This window comes from Gambusia affinis, linkage group LG17 (genome assembly GCF_019740435.1).
Source record: "Gambusia affinis linkage group LG17, SWU_Gaff_1.0, whole genome shotgun sequence".
NCBI classification, from domain to species: domain Eukaryota; kingdom Metazoa; phylum Chordata; class Actinopteri; order Cyprinodontiformes; family Poeciliidae; genus Gambusia; species Gambusia affinis.
In genome coordinates, this window is record NC_057884.1 from 7518837 (window position 1) to 7537437 (window position 18601).

The following is an 18601-nucleotide window of genomic DNA, read 5'->3' on the forward strand; positions in this document are numbered from 1 at the left end:
AAATTACGTTGATAAGTCACTCAATTTTATATTATAGAGTATTATGTGCACATATATGAGCTGAAAGAGAATTAGGACAGGTATTCCTTTAGCACATGCACAAGCTAGAAATAACATTTTCCATGAACCCCCAAAGGTTTCAGAATGCCTTGCAGCTATATACGTGTGGTCTCAGTCAACAAAACAGGTCAACTCAAGAACTACATACTTTCTTATATTAAAAAAAAAAGATCACGTGCTGACTATACAGCCACTATACAGCCTTTTGCAAGACAGGCTTTGATGTCTTATTTAGTATATATATATATATATATATATATATATATATATATATATATATATATATATATATATATATATATATATATATATAATTATTTGCAAGATATAATATTTAATATTTAATATTGAGAAAATAAGCAACATTTTCAATTCAAAAACCCATTTTACTTTCAAACTGTGAATGCTGACATTAGCACTGGGGGACAAATGTACTTGCATCAACATATTTTGGATTCATGTGTTATTTTAGGGTTGAGTAGCTTCAGTGTAGTAGCCTTTTTGCGCAACGTGCACACAACAATAGTCTACAGCAAAAATGACACCCTATAGTGGGTGTCATTGCAAAGCTTTAAAGTCTATGTAATGAATGAATCAAAATTAGCACATCAGTAGAGCTCCATTAAAATTTGATACCAAGACGCTAATGGTGGAAATCTGATAAACCCCAAAACCAGCAAGGACAGGAAGAGCAAGCGATACACAAAGTCAACTAATGTGGTGAAATGTAACAAGGGGGAAAGGATACTAAAAGTATCTATATAAGTATACACAGAGGACAACTGAGATGCTCAAAGTATAAAGATAACAAGACAAGCCACAAACACTAAAACATACACAACCACAATCTACCAACTAAATGAATGAAATAACCCAAGTCCTAATGAGACCTGTTGCAGATGTTGCTTTTTTGAATGCTAGTAAGCAATAATGTGGTGGATTTACAGAAACTGGAGTGCATTTAAGTTTACCTTTTTCCTTTACAAGCACACCATGTACTCAACACTGATCTGAGACCTTCAGTGATTCATGCCCTCATCCTCCAGTCTTCTCAGCTTTACCTTGGTTTTTTCTTTATTTCCCCAAACCGGTTCTAATCTGTATTTTCAAAACTGTTCCGCTTTCACCGAGCCCTCTTCCTTTCTTGTTGTTGGCCTTCGTTACCTCTGCTGCTTCTTTCAAGGCCTTCCAGCCACCTTGCAGTGTAAGACATCTGATATTGAAATGTTCAGTTCCTTCATGTCAGCGACAGACACGGAAAGGGAGAAAATGAGAAAAAGACATTGAAAGAGTGCGTGGGTCAGATGACAAAGGCAGATAGAGGATGAGCGAGGCCACAAGCGCAGTGGACAGCTGCTGTCATGTATAACCTTCAGACTAGAGACTTGTAAAGTCACAGGACCGCAGCATATTCATGTTACACAAAATGGATCTCTCTGCATAACAGTCCTACACAAAAGAGCATGCTGCTCCATTAAGGTGCTAAATGACTTTCTATGAAAAAGCTTACTTATGTAACAACTTGACAGTAATGGCTCATTACTGCTATGCTCCACCAACACACAGACTCCTCTCACATGTTCATACCTTCATTTCTAACAGGCCCGCTCTTCTGTTAACCATCACACTATTCACTAAAGATAAAACAACATATCTCACCTGTGACTGTGGTTTGTGGTACGTGTGTGTGAAAGAAGCTGGCAATGAAAAGATAAACTGAATAAAAAATAAAAAATAAAAAAAAACAAGATGCAATTAAAATTGTTTTTGTGAAGGCATTCCCGAAAGAAAATAGGCAACACAGGGTAATGTAAAGGCTTTGAAATTGATTATAGTGCACGCTAATTGCAATGCCAATTAAAGTCAGTTCTGATATACAACAAAAGCCCCAAAGAAAAATCTGTAACATGACCAGAATTTGTTCTTTTTTTCATCTTTGATAAACATAAAAGCAACACTAACTACTACCTCATGAACTGGCTCAGTTCACTGTTGCAAAAAACAAGGAGATGAAACTGCAGGAAAAATTAATTGCAAAATTGTTGGTACCCTTCTGTTAATGATTGAAAAACCCATAATGGTCACTGGAACAACTTGAACCTGAGAAAAGTAATAATAAATGAAACTTTACTGGGAACAAAAAAAAATAATTAGATAAGCATTTAAAAAAAAAAGTAAACCAGTAAAACAAACCTGGACAAAAATAATGGTGCCCTTAGAAACAAATGAAAGTAATTTGATAAATGGAACATGTCACACTAAGGCGTGTCTTCTAAAACGCAAGACATTTGTCCTCAAAGTTTAGTTTTTTAAAAGAGTGACAAGGAGTCAATGTGCTGTTTGGTAATATGGTGACAATGAATATGGACCACAGGAAGTGAAAGGGAGTTGTCCTGGGACATTGGAAGAAAAAAATCACAGACAAGCATGTTGAAGGTAATGCCTATAAGAACATCTATAAGCAACTTACTGCTCGAAGACTACACTTATACATATTATTTAGAAGTTTAATGTCCACTGGACTGTAGTCAAAATCCCCGGCTGTGGCTGCAGGGAGGATGTTTGACATCAAATTGAAGAAAAATATAATACAAATGGTAAACAAAGAGCCCAGGACAATCTTCAAAGAAATATAGTCCCGGCAGTAGATATAATGTGAAGCTTCATGATTTATTAAAATATAATAATAATAATAATAATAATAATAATAATAATAATAATAATATACACTATGTGATAAGCTACATAATTTAGAATCCTTTATTTTTTTGTGGTCTGAGCCATCTGTCCTGCTGGTTTTACATAAATTTATTTGTTGTAATGCAATATGATGCAATAAAATCATATCATATCTGCTGGGAATGTATACGGCCGCACTGCATAATGCTTACACAGATGTACATTATTGAGATTTTGCACCAATCCAAGCTGCTGTTAAAATGATGTTTTTAGCCTCGGAAAGGCCTTCATTCTGCTCTCATTGCAGCAGGACAGAAGCAGACAAAAAAATTTAAGAAACTAAACAGCTGAAGTGCTATAGTGAACATCTGGCATATTATTAAAAGAAAAAAATAAAGTGGAACCTTGGAGTGATTGAAATCCTACACCTAGTGAGAATATCAGCTTTTTTATTTTGAAGAAAGCTCTCTTATTTTGGAACCCAAATTTAAACTGTTTATTCATAGCATATTGAATGCTATTTAGACCACATAAAATATTTACTTTGAAGTTTGAAGGACTTACACAATTGTAGTCATCACTCAGACCTTGAAAATGGGAGTCCAGACTTTTAAAAGCATAATATTATTCCAAGGATATGAACCGTAATACTTTAATTAAAACAATTTACATTGAAATAAAAGATAACTATATTATTGATGAAGCAGCATCAGGCTACTATGTCCCTTCAAAAAAAAAAAAAAAAAATGAGTTAAGGATTCATCTTTTATCCTTGTTTTTTTAATAATCTCTATCAAGTTGTCACTTTTTTTTTTCTTTGGGTTGCTGCTCATTGTTTCTCTCCTCCACTATCTCTGTCTCAGTGTCAGCCTGCTTTTCTCTGCACACTCAGACGGTTCTGGTTCAATAACTTTTTTTTCTTCTAATTGCTTTGTTGCTTTCCTCTCAAGGGATTAGTCACCTTTCACAGCTGTGGTGATCATCTTAGTTTTTCTGAGCATTTTCTCTCTTTCCAGGTAATTTGCTCACTGCAGTCGTATTTCGCTAGCCACTTTGCTGTCAGAATAATTATAATATGCATGAAATTAGTGTTATCTCTTACATTATTTTCTTGCTGTTTATTTGATGTAGAGGGTCAATAAATTACTAAATGTGGTTATAAGATACATTGGCAAGTGCAATAAAGAGTCATAACAATCGATTAGTGTTTCAAATGTGCATTGCTGCAAAAGTGCTAGGTTCAGCTTAAATGTTTTAATGACAAGATTTTATTAATATGACAAAATCTGACAAAACAATTGCCTAGCTTGACTTGTTTGTCAAAGGAAAATGTGATGACAGATTTGTGCACTAAATATCTTCTGTCTAAAAGCTTGATTTTATAAGAAAGACTGTTTCCTGACCAATCATTTCATTATTAACTCTTGTGTTGCCTTGTAGGTCAAAAGTGACCCACTACCATGTTTAGCTGTAGAAAAAACACCCTAAACGTTTTTATATAAACCTTTCCTTGGTGATATTCAGATATGTTTCGATCCCTCTGTGCTCACTATAACTGGAGCATTAAGTTTAGTTGTGCCAATCAGAAATACACAGCCCACGAGTATACATAGATATATATACACATGCAGAAAATATAAACGCTACAGCTTATTCTGTGTGCTCTTTCTTTCAGAACATTTGCCAGTTTCTTGTCATAGGCTTTGACAGGGCATGAATGTCCACACACACACACATAAATGAAAATTGAGAAGGACAAAAGAACGAAGCCCCCGTAAAGGTTGAAAATGTCCTATCATACGTTTTCTTGATGCCACCCAGCACAGGACAGGGAAGACTGATGCTGAGGTTGTTAAAGGCTGCACTGCTGCCATGGCATGACCCCTCCCCCCCCAAAGGGAAATCACAGACTCAGTGAACCAGTCTCTTTGCTCTGTTTTTGCTACAGTCCACATCCTCTTTCACCTCTGGCCGGATTGCCAAGTGCATTAGTTTGACAAGGGCACCCTCACAAAAATGAAAAAAGCAAATAATAATTTTAAAAAAAAATCAGATTGGAGACATCTAATACACACACCACGCCGTGACAACCTTCCAGTGTTAAAAATCCTTCCTCCCAAACAGAAGCTTATGAAATGTGCTCGTACAAATCTAAATGTCATATCATTGCTCTACAAGTCAGGGGAGTGTTCTAATTATGATTATTATAGTTGAACAATTAATCAAAATCATAATATAAAGGTAGCAATTTTCACTTTGCACATGGCATCTTATTAACTGTAATTATCATAAGGCTTTTTAACCAGCTGTGGCAAGTGACAGCTTAAGCTGGCATCTTTTGATTCCATAAACTGGAAGGGTGGTTTAAAAAAAAGGGTGCTTATGTATAATTAATGTCCATCTTTTCTGATCTCGGCTGTCATTTGCTGACTCTACATGCTTGTTCTTAATTAACTCATCCATTAAGAGCAATAAAATCACGTCCTTTTTACAAAATTGACCTTGTTTTGATTCTTGAAGGAGCTTTAAGAAAAATTTAAAAAAATCAGCATTAGTGCCCTGCAAAAGAATTCATGCCTCTAATTTGTTCATATTTTATCATGCTAAAGTAACAAATTTCAATGTATTCCAACAGGATTTTATGTGATCAACACAAAGTAGTGTATAATTATGAACAGTCAGAATTTATTTATTTATTTATTTATTTATTTATGCATTAGTTCAACATTTTTTAACAAAAAAGTGAGGAGTTCATTTATGCCTCCTAAACCACCCAAAATGATTGTGACCCCTTCACGGCTTGTGGCAAACTTGGGCTTTGGACAATGAATTTTTCAGAAATATGACAGTAAATCTCAAACCCCTCCAACACGTTTTCCATTTACAGTTGTTGTAAAGTTTTTTTTTTATTTTTATTTTTTTATTTATACATCATTTGACTTCCAGTACGTAATTTTTCCTTACTGTGGTTGACATGTGACAAGATTTTGGGATATGAACACATTTTCAAGGCATCATACAAACTACCATAATAGGAGATAGGGAGATAAATAGGTGGAGAGATATAGAGATAGATGGTACATATAGTGGGCAGTTTTTTGGTCATGTATACTAGGTAAACAGCCACGCCAACCTCTGATGTGTTTGTCAAATGTGACTGACAGCTGCTGAAAGGAGCTGTTTTTTTTTTTCTTCCCTGTTTTACACAAAAGCTTTAAATCGGAACTGTCAAAGGATTCTGGGCTCTCAAGCGATTTGTTATTTCACTTTTGAGCTCTGTTGTCTTAAGCAGATTTTACATTCATTTGCCACAATATGTCAAACTCTTCAGTCAAACCTAAAATACAGCTGACATTTACCCATGGCTTGGTTTTGTTAGTCTGTAGTCTTATCAATAAACCTTAAGGCTCTTGTGAACCTTCTCATATTTAAACTGTGGTGGAGATTATAAAGCTCATCACAGTGCATGCCACCAATAGAATTTGTTTGGTGTTACAATTACTTGCATTTGCTTCCAAGAAAACATGACCAGGCCTGTTTTGAAGTGGTTTAAAGCACACTGCCTTAAATAGTTTAAAGTTAAAGAAATTTGGCTGCATCAAATTTGCTTCATTCTTAACAGGTTTTGCAATCCAGAGGCTGAGGCGTAGAAGGCATTTTGACTTGTGTGATGACAGTATGTCCTGAGTACTCTGCATTTGAAGGCTCAAGACATGAATTAATTGCTACAGCAATTAATTCATGTCTTTGTTTCTGTTTTCCTCCATTACCGATCTTTAGACACAGTTAAAATGCATTTGGCCTATAGAACTAGTTGACTAATGTGCTGAAAGGATTGAGTTTTGGCTTAAAATACACAGTTTTACAGCAGTAATCCATCATGTTGACAGTTGACACTAAAGACCTCCCTCTGTGATGATTTGTGATGGCAAAGGTCCCAACAAAACGGCACTTTATGACATTGTCGAAGTGCGAATGGTCTGTGCCACCACATGTGGGTGTGTGTTTAACTGAGTTACTGCAGACAGATAAATCCTGGCAGGGACATCCGACCCTGATATCATTTCTAATTGGGTCGCTGCAGAGTCCCGTTCTGATACACTTGTGATAGCAAAGGGTTGTGTGCTTATAACAGCTTTGTTTCTCATCTTCTGGAGGTAAATCTTTCATTTTACAGAGCCATTCGCAGCCCTGCAAAGAGGTTGCACTCTCACCACAGTTCACTGTTTCTGTGAAAATTGAAACAGTGAACTGTGGGCATAAAATTGGGCATTTAAAATTTGAGAAAAATTTGTTTTTAGTAAAAATCACTGGTCTGTAAATTAAGATCTCTAGAAATCCCTTTAATGTAGCATTTTTATATAAGGATGTAAGAATTTGTTTGTTTTTCTTTTTCACTTTTTAAAAATATCTACTCTGTTGTATGGAAATAAAAACACATGATTGGGTCAGATGAGACTAAAGGTCCACCTCATCTGTCCTCCCATTTAAGAAAATTTTCAACTCACGGTTGAACTTTAATAGAATAGTGAAGTGACATACGTTAAAGGACAATTTTAACTACCATAATATTTATTGCAGAACTATGATTCTAAATCAGGGGTGTCAAACTCCAGTCCTCAAGGGGCACTGTCCTGTAGTTTTTAGATGTGCCACAGGTACAAAACACTGGAATGAAATGGCTTAATTACCTCCTTCTTTTGTAGAGGCCTGATAATGACCTAATTACTCTATTCAGGTGTGGTGCAGCAGAGGCACATAAAAGTTACAGGGCATGACTGGAGTTTGACACGTGTCCTAAATGGTCAATCAGTCAACCACTGATAAAGATCAGTTCGTCCTGTCACTTCATACCAGCTGATCACACAAGATCACACAGATCTTGTGTGATCTGAAAGCACACAAGATCACAGGTCTTGTGTGCTTTCAGATCAGGCAGCAGGGGTTGCAGAACAAGTGGGGCATGGCCTACACTGTGCAACGTTGCAGATTTCCCCTAAAGAATGGTTCTCTGTGTCGGGATTCTGATGCATCCAGCCTGTTCAAATATACTTTGCGCTTTAAATACAAGCAAACCTGTTGCACATCATTCACAGCATGTTATCAGATTCTGCTGATCAACATCGTTCCCATACAGACGGACAGTGAAGGATGATATGATACTCCCCTCTGTGTGCACCCACACTCTGTGCAGCAGCAGCTGTCTTTGATTTGTGCATCACACTTGCTCTACAATCATCTTGTAGTCTATTAGCCTGTATTTTCAACAAGCAGGGTATTTTTTTTTATAAAAAAAGATGCTATCATTTTTTTTTTTTTTAAAGATAAATTATTGAGGGATCAAACTACTTTGCTGTTAACGTTATTGTATAATGTTGGTGTTTGTATGTAGCCGTCTTATCACACAAATGCCTGATCACCAGCCTGCAGACCAATTTTCCTCTCTCCATCCATCCATTTACTACTTACATTTATCAGTAAGTAGTAGATGTTAGGACTTTTCAACTGATTGTGCGAGCATGGTAATGATGTGGAGCTCATGGAATGAAAGCATTATTTCAATTTGGCTACTGTTATGAATGCAAACACAAAGTGATAGTGGAAGTAGACAATGGTGACTTCTCTAGCTTCTATACTTCTCTAGCTTCTATACCGATATGACTTGCCTCAACCTTCTAGGACGTTTTCAGAGAAGACCAAGTTGTGTTTCATTGGCAGACGGTTGCAGAAATATTGACAGAAGGGGCAAAAAATTGTGGCACTGGTGATTAAATTTTTTTTTTTCCACTTAATGTATTGAAATTAAACAGTTCTTTTTCTCTTTTGAAAATTTAACTGAGATTATATAAATTTGAAAACTTTTCAAACGTCTTTAACAGGGGTGCCAATAAATGCGGTCGGCTAAACATTTAGTGGTTTTCCAAAATATTGATTTATTGTTTACTTCGATTTGTTTGTGTTGGTTCAGGGTCTACCAGGGAAGCTTGGACAGCATAAACCCACAAATTTTGTGATTTCTGAATTTTCTGAGTGGCCAAGGCACAGCTGCTATCTGTGTTTTGTTTTGGTTTTTTTCTCTCTCTCTCTCCAGCTCTCTCTACAGAGTCCTTTCACTGCTCTGGAAACTTTGGTGATCTCAGAGAGATATTGATTGCCTCCAGTCCGAGAGGGGCAACCCCACTGGGCCTCCCTGCCTTCTCAGTTATACTGGCTGTGTGTCTGAAAGCACAGGCCATGTTCGGTAAATAGGAGAAATCAAACAGATAAACATGGTGTAGAGCCATATACACTGCGTGTGAAACAAATTAAACTGTTCAAGCCATCAACTCCCATGCTGGTGTCTTTATAGAAGAGCCCTAGTAAATAAATACAAAACAGCATCCTATCATCCAGTGTTATAGCATAATCGCACAGTTTATCTTTTAGTGGTGCAATAAAAGCAAAAGCAAACCTTGATTCTTTTTCCATCAATAATGCTTAATATGGATGTTTTGCCCTGGAGTTCACTTGTAATACAGTAAGGTAAAAGCATATCGGAAAATCTGTGTTAAGTTTCATACAGTAAATTAGATTTCAAGGCTGATTGTATTTAAATCTCAATACTACTACATCTGCCGTCCTCCGCTTGCAAAGGCCTTACACGTTCAGGATGTGCAGCCTGACATGAAAAATCTTGCCACATTCAGTCATCTCACCTCTAAGAGATCTCCACTACCTGACCACACCCCACTCCTTCTGAAATGACTGTCAGAAGCATGAGCTTAGAGATAAAGAGTCGGTGTAAGCACTCAAGATTACAGAGACAGCGAGGGGATCACACGCGTACATGTTTGCAGTGAGAAAGAGTTTTACGTGGGCATGTGTGTGACGGCAAATTAACGGCAGGCGAAGAAGACAGATTGATGTGGGGAGGAGGAAAGGGATGGAGGGGAGCATTGTGAGCCTCTCATCTCATCCTACGTCCCTCCTGATGCTGTCTGCCGCAGCGAGCATTAAGCTTATGGAAGGTATTTGTTGTCTTGTCATTCTCTAACCTTCCCAGCAAGCATCAATGAGTTATTCAGACCTCCCCCCTCACAACTAAACACAGAAAGCAAAATGACACATTACTCATCACATATTATTTTTCATTCATTATGTCTTCAGCCCAGGTCTGTATTCACATTTCTTTTTTTTTTAAGATGTGTTGTTTTGTAGCAAATAAAAAGGGGTTGCATGAAAGTCTGACAACTGTGAGGTTTGACAAATGGAGCCTTATTTCAACTGATTCTAGTAATCACGACTCCTCTACTCGCCTATGATCCATATGCTCCCACCACAGCACCAATGCATAATGAGTTCATCATGGCTTAACCCCTTACCTGTCAAAAATTGAACTCCCACCCATCATGGAAATACACCACATGGAAGTATTACAAGATCATAACATTCTTCACTCTGGAAGTTGATACAGAGTGAGGGCTGAAAGTTAGCTATTTTTGGTAACAAATTTCTACCATTGACACTAACTTCTATCATTTAACACCTGTAGAGTTGGAATAAGGGTTTGCATTTGTTAAGGAACATTTACAGAAATTGTAGCACTGCTCACTGGGCAAATAATAATTGTGCTAAAAGTATCCTAAAATATAAAATTCATAATTTTCTGTTTTTAAGTAGCAACATTCTGTTTTACTACAACTTCTCTCTCTTTTCCTCTAATATAAATACTAACCACTCTGATAAAGTGGTCCAGAATACTATCCTTTTGAGTTCTTAAAAAAAAGAAGTCGAAAATATAAAAAAGTGTATTCTGCTAATCAGAACTGTCCAAGACGGGTGCATCTCTACCGCAAACATTTTGAGATCTACAGGTGAATGCCAGTATGTCAAAAACAATACCATTGAAGAGTTATTTTAATTCAATTCAAAAACTGAATATCATATATTCAGGACATACACAGTGATGTAACACATTATTTGTCCATTTGTTCTCTACCATACCTTTTACGTCCCCTCAACTTTCCATTAAAGTCCTTAAGAGCCAGCTTTTTAGCTATAGCCTTTCAGTAGCTAATCCTCCTAGTGTGTGTCAAATCAGCAGTCCCACTGTGTTTGTGTGGAGAGGTTAAGGGGCGTGGTAGAAGATCCCTATCAAAATTCTGTATTAAGATATTTTAAATTTATCTTGAGTACAATTGCTGCATTCTAAGTAATAGCATTTTAGCTTGTCATTCATGTTAGCAGCAACAATTCACAGGATCTATTTGAATAGTTAACAGTGTGACAGTTCAACATACCTTGGGGCCCCCCTGCTGGTCTATGCGCTGAAAGCAGCAGCGTAGTTTGCATGTGCCTCAGGCTGGCTCAGCCTAGAGGATATGTGCCATTGGCAGGTTTCCCTCACAAGATAGGAGCTTTAAACATGTTTTGAGATGTGATTTAGCTGTGCGTTTTTGGTACCCAAAACCTTGAAGATGTCTTATCCCCTCACCGCCCATATCATGCAATAACAATTAAAAGTTCATTATGAAACTCGGAAGGGTGGAGAAAATGATCTCCTCCTTTTAATGCATTTATCAAGCATAACAACCTGTCCTCATTCTAATTAGGGGAGGACAAATAGGCTCACGGTGTTTTTGCTGCCCTGGGTTGGCAGAGGCGGTGAGCTCTAATAGTGCCCCGAAATCCGATTCCGCGCTCTAAGGGAGCTCCTCTCCCTTATGGGCTGTCAATAACCCTCCACTGACCTTGTGAAAACACATCGACTATTCCCCAAAGTGAGCTTGCCTGACTGTAACACAACGCACGTCCGCTCCTGTCTCAATTCATGCGAGCGGGGAGACAGCCTAAACGGCTCAGGAGGGGTGTTAAAAGCAAGAAGGCGTCCGTATGCCAAGTTTCGGAGGATTTCCAGACATCAGGGAACATGCGTACAGCCCTGAGCTCTACATGAAGAAGAAGTAGTATGCCGAAGACGCAGCCAAGATGCGCAAACAGTTATCGCCCACAGTGATGTTTTTTTTTTTTTTTGTTGTTTTGTTTTTTTACTACTTCCAAAATGTACCAGTTTCTATGAAAACGTAACATTCCTGCTAAACAGGATTTATGATTGCATGATAAGCGGGAGGCTTTAGACAGTGTGACAAGAACAGAAGCTCATCTGCAGCTATGTCCTGCAATAACGTCTCCACAGTTCAGAGATTCGCCCGTGAGGCAAATCCACCACCAAATCCAGCGTGGTAACATTGCACCAAGCAGATGCACCACTCCTCGGAAACACGGCACAGCTCAGGGAGGCGCAAACGTAGATACATTCATACATACCTGGTTTTTATGCCGAGTTCCATCTTCGAGTTCAGAAGAGCTATTCATGATTCCCCATCGGTCATTTACCATCCCACGGAGAAGGTGCGCATCAGATCCGTCTTTCTTCTTTCCGGGCGTCAGAGAATAAACCCACTTTATTTTATTATTATTTTCCCATTAATATGGACCTGTCAAAGTCAATACCTGGTAATCAAGCCTACTCCATGGGAAAAAGAAAAAGAAAATAACGAAAATACTAATAAGGATTGCAAGTTCTTCAGCCGCACAAATTGCGCACCAAAATGAGATTTAAATTCCTCCCCGGAGTTTCCTCAGCGTCCGATCATAATTCCATCTCAATCGGGTAACACACGTGTTTTATTTGAAGGCTGCAATCTTTTTTTTTTTTCACTTGCTTCCCATATGCATCAGGATTGCGATGGAAATAAACGAAAAAAGCTACAAATGATTCCAAGAGTGCACAGTATCTTTTTTTTTTCCTACTCCAAAATATACATGTATATATTTAGTCCGTCCACTTCGTCAGAAGAGAGTGAAGAAGGCTGACCAAGTTGGAGTGCGTTTATTTGAAGTGAATTTGGATGAAATCGTAAAGCAGCTATGTCCTCTTTTCCCCTTCTCCTACTTGTTTACGCGTCGGAAAAGCGTTCATGCCAAACCCGCTGGTGGATAGAGCCTCCCGTAGCCCATTTGCGCCAGTTGGATCACAGAGAAGACTTTGACAAGACGGGTGTGAGGAGGAAAGATTAGCCTGCTCCTTTCCGCCAGTGAGCCGAGCGGGCGCCTCTTCCTCTCCGGCTGTCAGTTAGCGGCTCCCTTCCGTATGCGCGGCGCGCTCCAAGGCTGCGTTTTCTTCCCTTGTACCGCCCTGCCCTCGATTGCTGTACCACTGACTCACCGCCTTCTCTTCCACTCCACACCGCACTGATCCGCACCGTGGACCCTCCTATTCCACCGCAGCAGCAAGAGTATGAGAAATCTATGCGTAAAGTGTAAACTGACCACCACGGAGTGTGATATATATATATATAAAAAAGAGTTGCTTGTGAGAATTATGTCGAGATTCGGACTTTGTTGGGTGGATAAGCTGTCACAGACGATTTGACAAAAGCGGGAGGGTTTAATGGACCCCTCATGGGGGAAAAAAATACAAAAACATAAGTCTGCCTCAATTATGTCACATTACCACATTTAAACTAATTCCTCATGCAAATGTATCTCAATCCCTTTAAACATAATCAAAAAAGTTAATGCATTTCAGGAAATGGACCTTTATACAGATTATACTGTTATAAATGTTAAAATTCAAGCATTTATCTCTGATCATCTTTAGGGAAACTATTTTACTGATTTTCTTATTATTATTATTATTATTATTATTATTATTATTATTATTATTATTATTATTATTTATTTTTTTATTTTTTTCAGAAAATCAAACATTACATAACACTAATAAAGAAATAGAGAGTTCTAGTCATGTTAGCCCGAAAAGTTAATGGATACTTGCAAGTTGTGAGCCATAAAAGTCTGGATACTGCTGTATCCAGGTATATTAGTAGAAAGCAGAGCAGAAAATAATGTGTGGTAGGAATAAGGGCCAACAACAAGCCTTAGAAGTATTGTGAAGCAAAGCCCATACAATACACGACAGGTGTGGACTGTATGCAGAAGACGGCCAGAACAATTCCGCAGTTAAGCCACTTCTAATCCAGAAACAGTGTCACAAACATCTTACCCTGGTCCAGTGAGAAAAAGGAATAGGCCATAAAGTCATCTTTTCAGGTGAATGCTTTGCATTTCAATTACGAATCAAGGTCCCAGAGCCTGGAAGAAAGTGGAGAGGCACATAATTCAAGTTGCTTGAGGTTCAGAGGGAACTTTCTACAGTGGTGATTTGGGGTGCCACATCATTTACCACTACCAGACCACTGTATTTTACAGAATTCAAAGTAAGAGCAGCTTATGTTAGACCACAAACATAAGCTGTGATTCCTGTGACTCCCATAGCTTGTGCTTATTTTATTTTCTAGCAGGTCTTGTGTGTCTTCCCACACTGCCAAAAACCACCAATACCTTATTTACTCCCCAGCAATCTGCCTGACCTGATCCCCTTTGGAGAAATGATTAGAGGTAAATGAGAGACACCAGACCCAACAACTGAGACTAAAGGCTCATATTCAACAAACCTGTGTGTTTGGTAAAGACAGATAGCCTCCACACAGGGCTGTTTTCCACTTCATTTTCCACTTTGAATAAAAATGAAGTTTGGGTTTTCATTGGGCGTGAGGTGTCCTTGGCTTCAAGTTTGGAACTGAAAAACTTGATATAAGGGAATTTTGCAGTGACATTCAAATTTATGGAGATGCGGCTGTTAAAACATGTATCCACAATGGCAGCAACTCTCTTTACTAAAGAATTCTAATTAAAAACATTGAAAATGTAAGTATTAAAAACAAACTTATATAACTACAGTAAAACTATTGTTTAAACTTGGATTTAGTGGCTCAACTGTAAAAACACGGGATTCAAGAAAACCAGTGAAGCGCAAAAAAGTACTAATGCTGAAATCCCTTCATAAATCCCACCAAATTTAACTGGGGACAGTTTGGATATGTCAACAGAGTTTTCTTTAAATATAGTTTCAGAGTGATCATTAGTAAACACTAAAACTGCACATGCAACTTTGTAAAAGCATTGAGTTGCAGTTTATCCTGCCGTGGAGCCTGTACCTTAAATCCACTTTGATTTACGGTGCACATGGATATCTAGCATATCCATGTGTGCACTTTACCAGTAAAATGTCATAACAGCCATACAATAATAAAATTCATAATAATAAAATTCATGTTGCTGGAATCATTTTGACTGCATATATTTTTGCATTTATATAACTTGGGTAACAATGCACATGATGAAACACTTTATTCTTTTAGAAATGTACTGTTTTTCATACATTTTGGTTGTGGAATACCCAACCAAAATGTAAACAGGATGTAAACAGGATGTTGATTGAATTAGAATTAAAAAAGACAAACTTACACAAACAGGTCACAACACAACAGAACAGATGTCTGATGTAGGACTCGCAGCTGGGAGACAGGAGGCTAGCGGCAACTGAGGGAGACTACTTCTTCTTCGTTCCTATTATGGAAGATTGCAAGCAACTTCAAGGTGCATACCGCCACCTGCTGAGGGAGACTAGGGAGAAATTTCATTATAATTGCTAACGAGAAAATACAGGAAATTGGAAACCTGCTATTTAGCCAACTTACTCTGAAGTAAATCGGGATAACAATGACAGAACACAACAGTACAATAAAATCCACTAAACTTAAAAAAAAAGGCAAATAAGAGGAGTACAGAGATCAATATTCAGTATTGCCCTTTAATAAATGAATAATTTTAGAGGGGAAATAAAGGTGATCATGCATAATGTGGCCTACTTCATTTTGAATAATTTGTACTTAGTTTTGTTGTTTAGCTGAATGTACCAAATAGAAAGACAGAGGATAAAATCAGCTTACCTGCTCCTAAAATGTTAACTTGTTTTACAGTGGGGCGTGCTGTGGTGGCGTAGGGGATAGCGCAACCCACATTTGGAGGCCTTCAGTCCTTGACGTAGCCGTTGCGGGTTCGATTCCCGGACACAGCAGACATTTGCCGCATGTCTTTTCCCCCTTTCCTGTCAGCCTACTGATAAGGGATACTAGAGCCCACAAAGAGATCCCCTGGTGGGGCAAGAAAAAAAAAAAACTTGTTTAACAACAAAATACTGTACTATGAAAAAATATTTAGTGTCACACGCATCTGAAAATACCAAACAACAAAGCTTAACATTAAGGTTTCTGAGTGGTGTTTGGAAATGCATCCATTGCTATATTTGACTCTACATGCTTAGTTCAAAAGACAGTCAACAAAGGTACGTAAGGGGGGAAAAGACTTTGAAATTTGATGGTTGTTGATGCTACACATGCTAAATAACTGATCTACGGGATCTTCATACACAACAATCCCCAAGTTTTAAGGAGAGAAATAAATAAAAAGTAGCTCAAATACATGTTGCAGTTTCTGCAGAAGAGAATTGTTGATGTCAGAGGTCATAATGGAATGGCATGCAGCAGTTTTTGTCTCGAGAGTCTTGATTTCAGCCGATATGTTTATATGGTAGAGTTGGATTTTTGAATCGATGTGAAAGGTAGGATCCATCTTGTACACAATCAGCAGTTGAGGCTGCATGTGTTGTTGCATTGTGGGGTTGCCCTTTTTCCCATTAGCAATGAAGAGGCCTCCTAGACTTTCAAAAATGTACACATTTGGTTTTCTTAATCCAAAAAAGTGTTCTCTTAACTCTTTTGCAACAAAGTAGAATACAATAGAAATAGAATAGAAACTTTCATTTTTTTTAAAAAATAACGATTATTTTATAAACTATCATCAAAAACAATGAACCTGAATGGGTTGCCACAAAGTTTAATTGATACTATTTCTCATCATTGACATGTTAAGAATAGAACAGTCCAATAAGCTTCAGTCATTAGAAGTTTCTTCAAAACTCACCTTGACTAATCAGTAATCACTGACTTTTGATCAAAGCCAACTTTCGTTGTAGTTGTACTCTTAGTTTCAGCAATGTTTATGTATCTAAGAAAAATGAAGGATGGTTGATAAATAAATACCATTAGTTTGCTTATTAGCTGTGTATATGAGTTCTTACTGGTCACTTTGGGTTTTCCTCAGATTAAAAAAATCCTTCAATTTAGTTAATTTGACTACTCACTCCATGGTGAGTTACTGAAACCAGTATGTGTTGCATAAGTTGCTTTATGTATGCGACATAAAAGTGAAGAACATAAACTTTTTTACTTTTCCAAAGTTAGCCTTAAAACAATAAATTAAGTGAAGAGAAAAGAAACATCACAATGTATTGCTCTCAAAAGTTTCTCACCTGTGACAAATGCCAGCTGGGATATTTATTTAAAATGCAAATTTTGGAGCCACAAATAAATTCTGGATTGTAATTAAGTTCCTTTGCAAGGAACAATTAGATATGCAAAAGGGGGTAAGACGAAACGAGCTAAAACAGTTTTTCCTTGGCATACGGAAAATGTAGACTGTGTTCTGTAGCTTACTAAAGGTACAGCGTGTTAACTTATTTTGCAAAAAGAAAATAGCATAAAAAACCCTTATAAACTATTTTAGCAACTAACCTTTAGAAATGTGCAAAAGTCACAACTTCTGGCCTTTAAAGTTGTCGCGATTTTGGAATTTTTGAATCTTTGATATGAAATTGATTTTTTTTTCTTTTTTTTGATATTCAGTAAAGCCATATTACACACACTGAAGTTAGACAGCATCGTTTGAGTATGTGCATGATTGTTAATGAGTAACCGGAGCTTCCACACCATTACTCTATAAGCTTTCAGTAAATGTATTTTTCTCCTGGATGCACGCTTCACACATTCCCTTTCTTCAGTCACTTATAGCTTTGCTTTCCTTTTCTGTGCACGTTCAGCATTGTAATGGGGCTATAATAGAAAGCTCGTATTAAACATCTTGTGACACTAGATGTGTGAATTTGATAAGTTTTCTGCTATGTCTTCCAAACTTTTTAAAACATTATGGTGACACACCATTTCCTCTGTTGCTATTAATGAGCAGTTTTGAACAGTTGCGTTGTACACCATATGTACTAGCAGGCATACAGTATTGACTTAGACTCATGAGGACAAGAGGCGTTTAAAAGCAATTGTGCTTTCTTTTGACCCTAGGGTTAGTATTCTAGGATGATGACAAACGAAATGTGCAAACAACGCACTTTTACTGACAAACTGGGGAGACACTGAATCCTCCCTGAATCCTTCAGGGCTTTTGACAAAACATCAAGATAATATACTGATTTCGAATGATGAATGGGCCATGACTTTAATATCAAGGGTACTAGCTTAACGGAGTGACTGCCATACACATGGAGCAAGTCGTTGTGACCTTGGTCACACCAGCTGGTGGCCATGTCTTTGTCCGACAAGGTGTGCGCTTGCAAATGTGTGCATCCGTGAATGCGTGTGGGGGTGCGTGCGCGCAGGTGTGTGTGTGCGTGTTCGTGTTTGTGCTCAGTTTTTGTCTCTGTGAATGTCACTGAAACCTGACCAACCAGAGACAGTCAGAGAAAAAGGAGAGGTCTCCCAGGAAGAGTTGTTTATCTCTTTGGTAAGTGCACACAATACCGCCTTTCTCCTGGCTTTAATTGGTCTGAATATCAAAAGATTGTTTTGTTTGTACGGTTTTTATTTATTTATTTGTTGTTGTTTTTTAGGCGTACACCATTTTTTGTTCTGTAACAGCCAAAGCAAGAACAATGCATTTATTTTTATTTATGAAGCTACACACATAACTGCTTTACATGACATGGGTAAATCAAATGTTTTGCACTCGATTTAGTTTTACGTAATTTACAGAAAATGGTAGTTTTAATAAAAAGCTAATTTTCTTAAAGATGTAGCCACAATAATTTGAGCCAGGTCTTGTGCAAACAGTAATGCCACTTTGCACT

The 18601-nt window shown here is 37.6% G+C and overlaps 1 protein-coding gene across 4 annotated transcripts in view; it reads right to left on the bottom strand.

Moving 5' to 3' along the window:
* fibcd1b (fibrinogen C domain containing 1b) overlaps positions 1–15159 on the bottom strand; it is a 145368-nt gene extending 130209 nt beyond the window's left edge. The window contains exons 1-3 of one of the 4 annotated variants that reach the window (XM_044144584.1): positions 15091–15155; positions 14238–14370; positions 13787–13875 (exon numbers count right to left, since the gene is read on the bottom strand). In XM_044144584.1, coding sequence (XP_044000519.1) covers positions 13787–13825 — 39 coding nt within the window. In that variant the 5' untranslated portion in view covers positions 13826–13875; positions 14238–14370; positions 15091–15155. Of the gene's footprint in view, positions 1–12045; positions 12996–13786; positions 13876–14237; positions 14371–15090 lie in introns of those variants that run through there. The other 3 variants (XM_044144585.1, XM_044144582.1, XM_044144583.1) reach the window with 3 other exon arrangements.
* Between the last annotated feature and the right edge of the window lie 3442 nt (positions 15160–18601).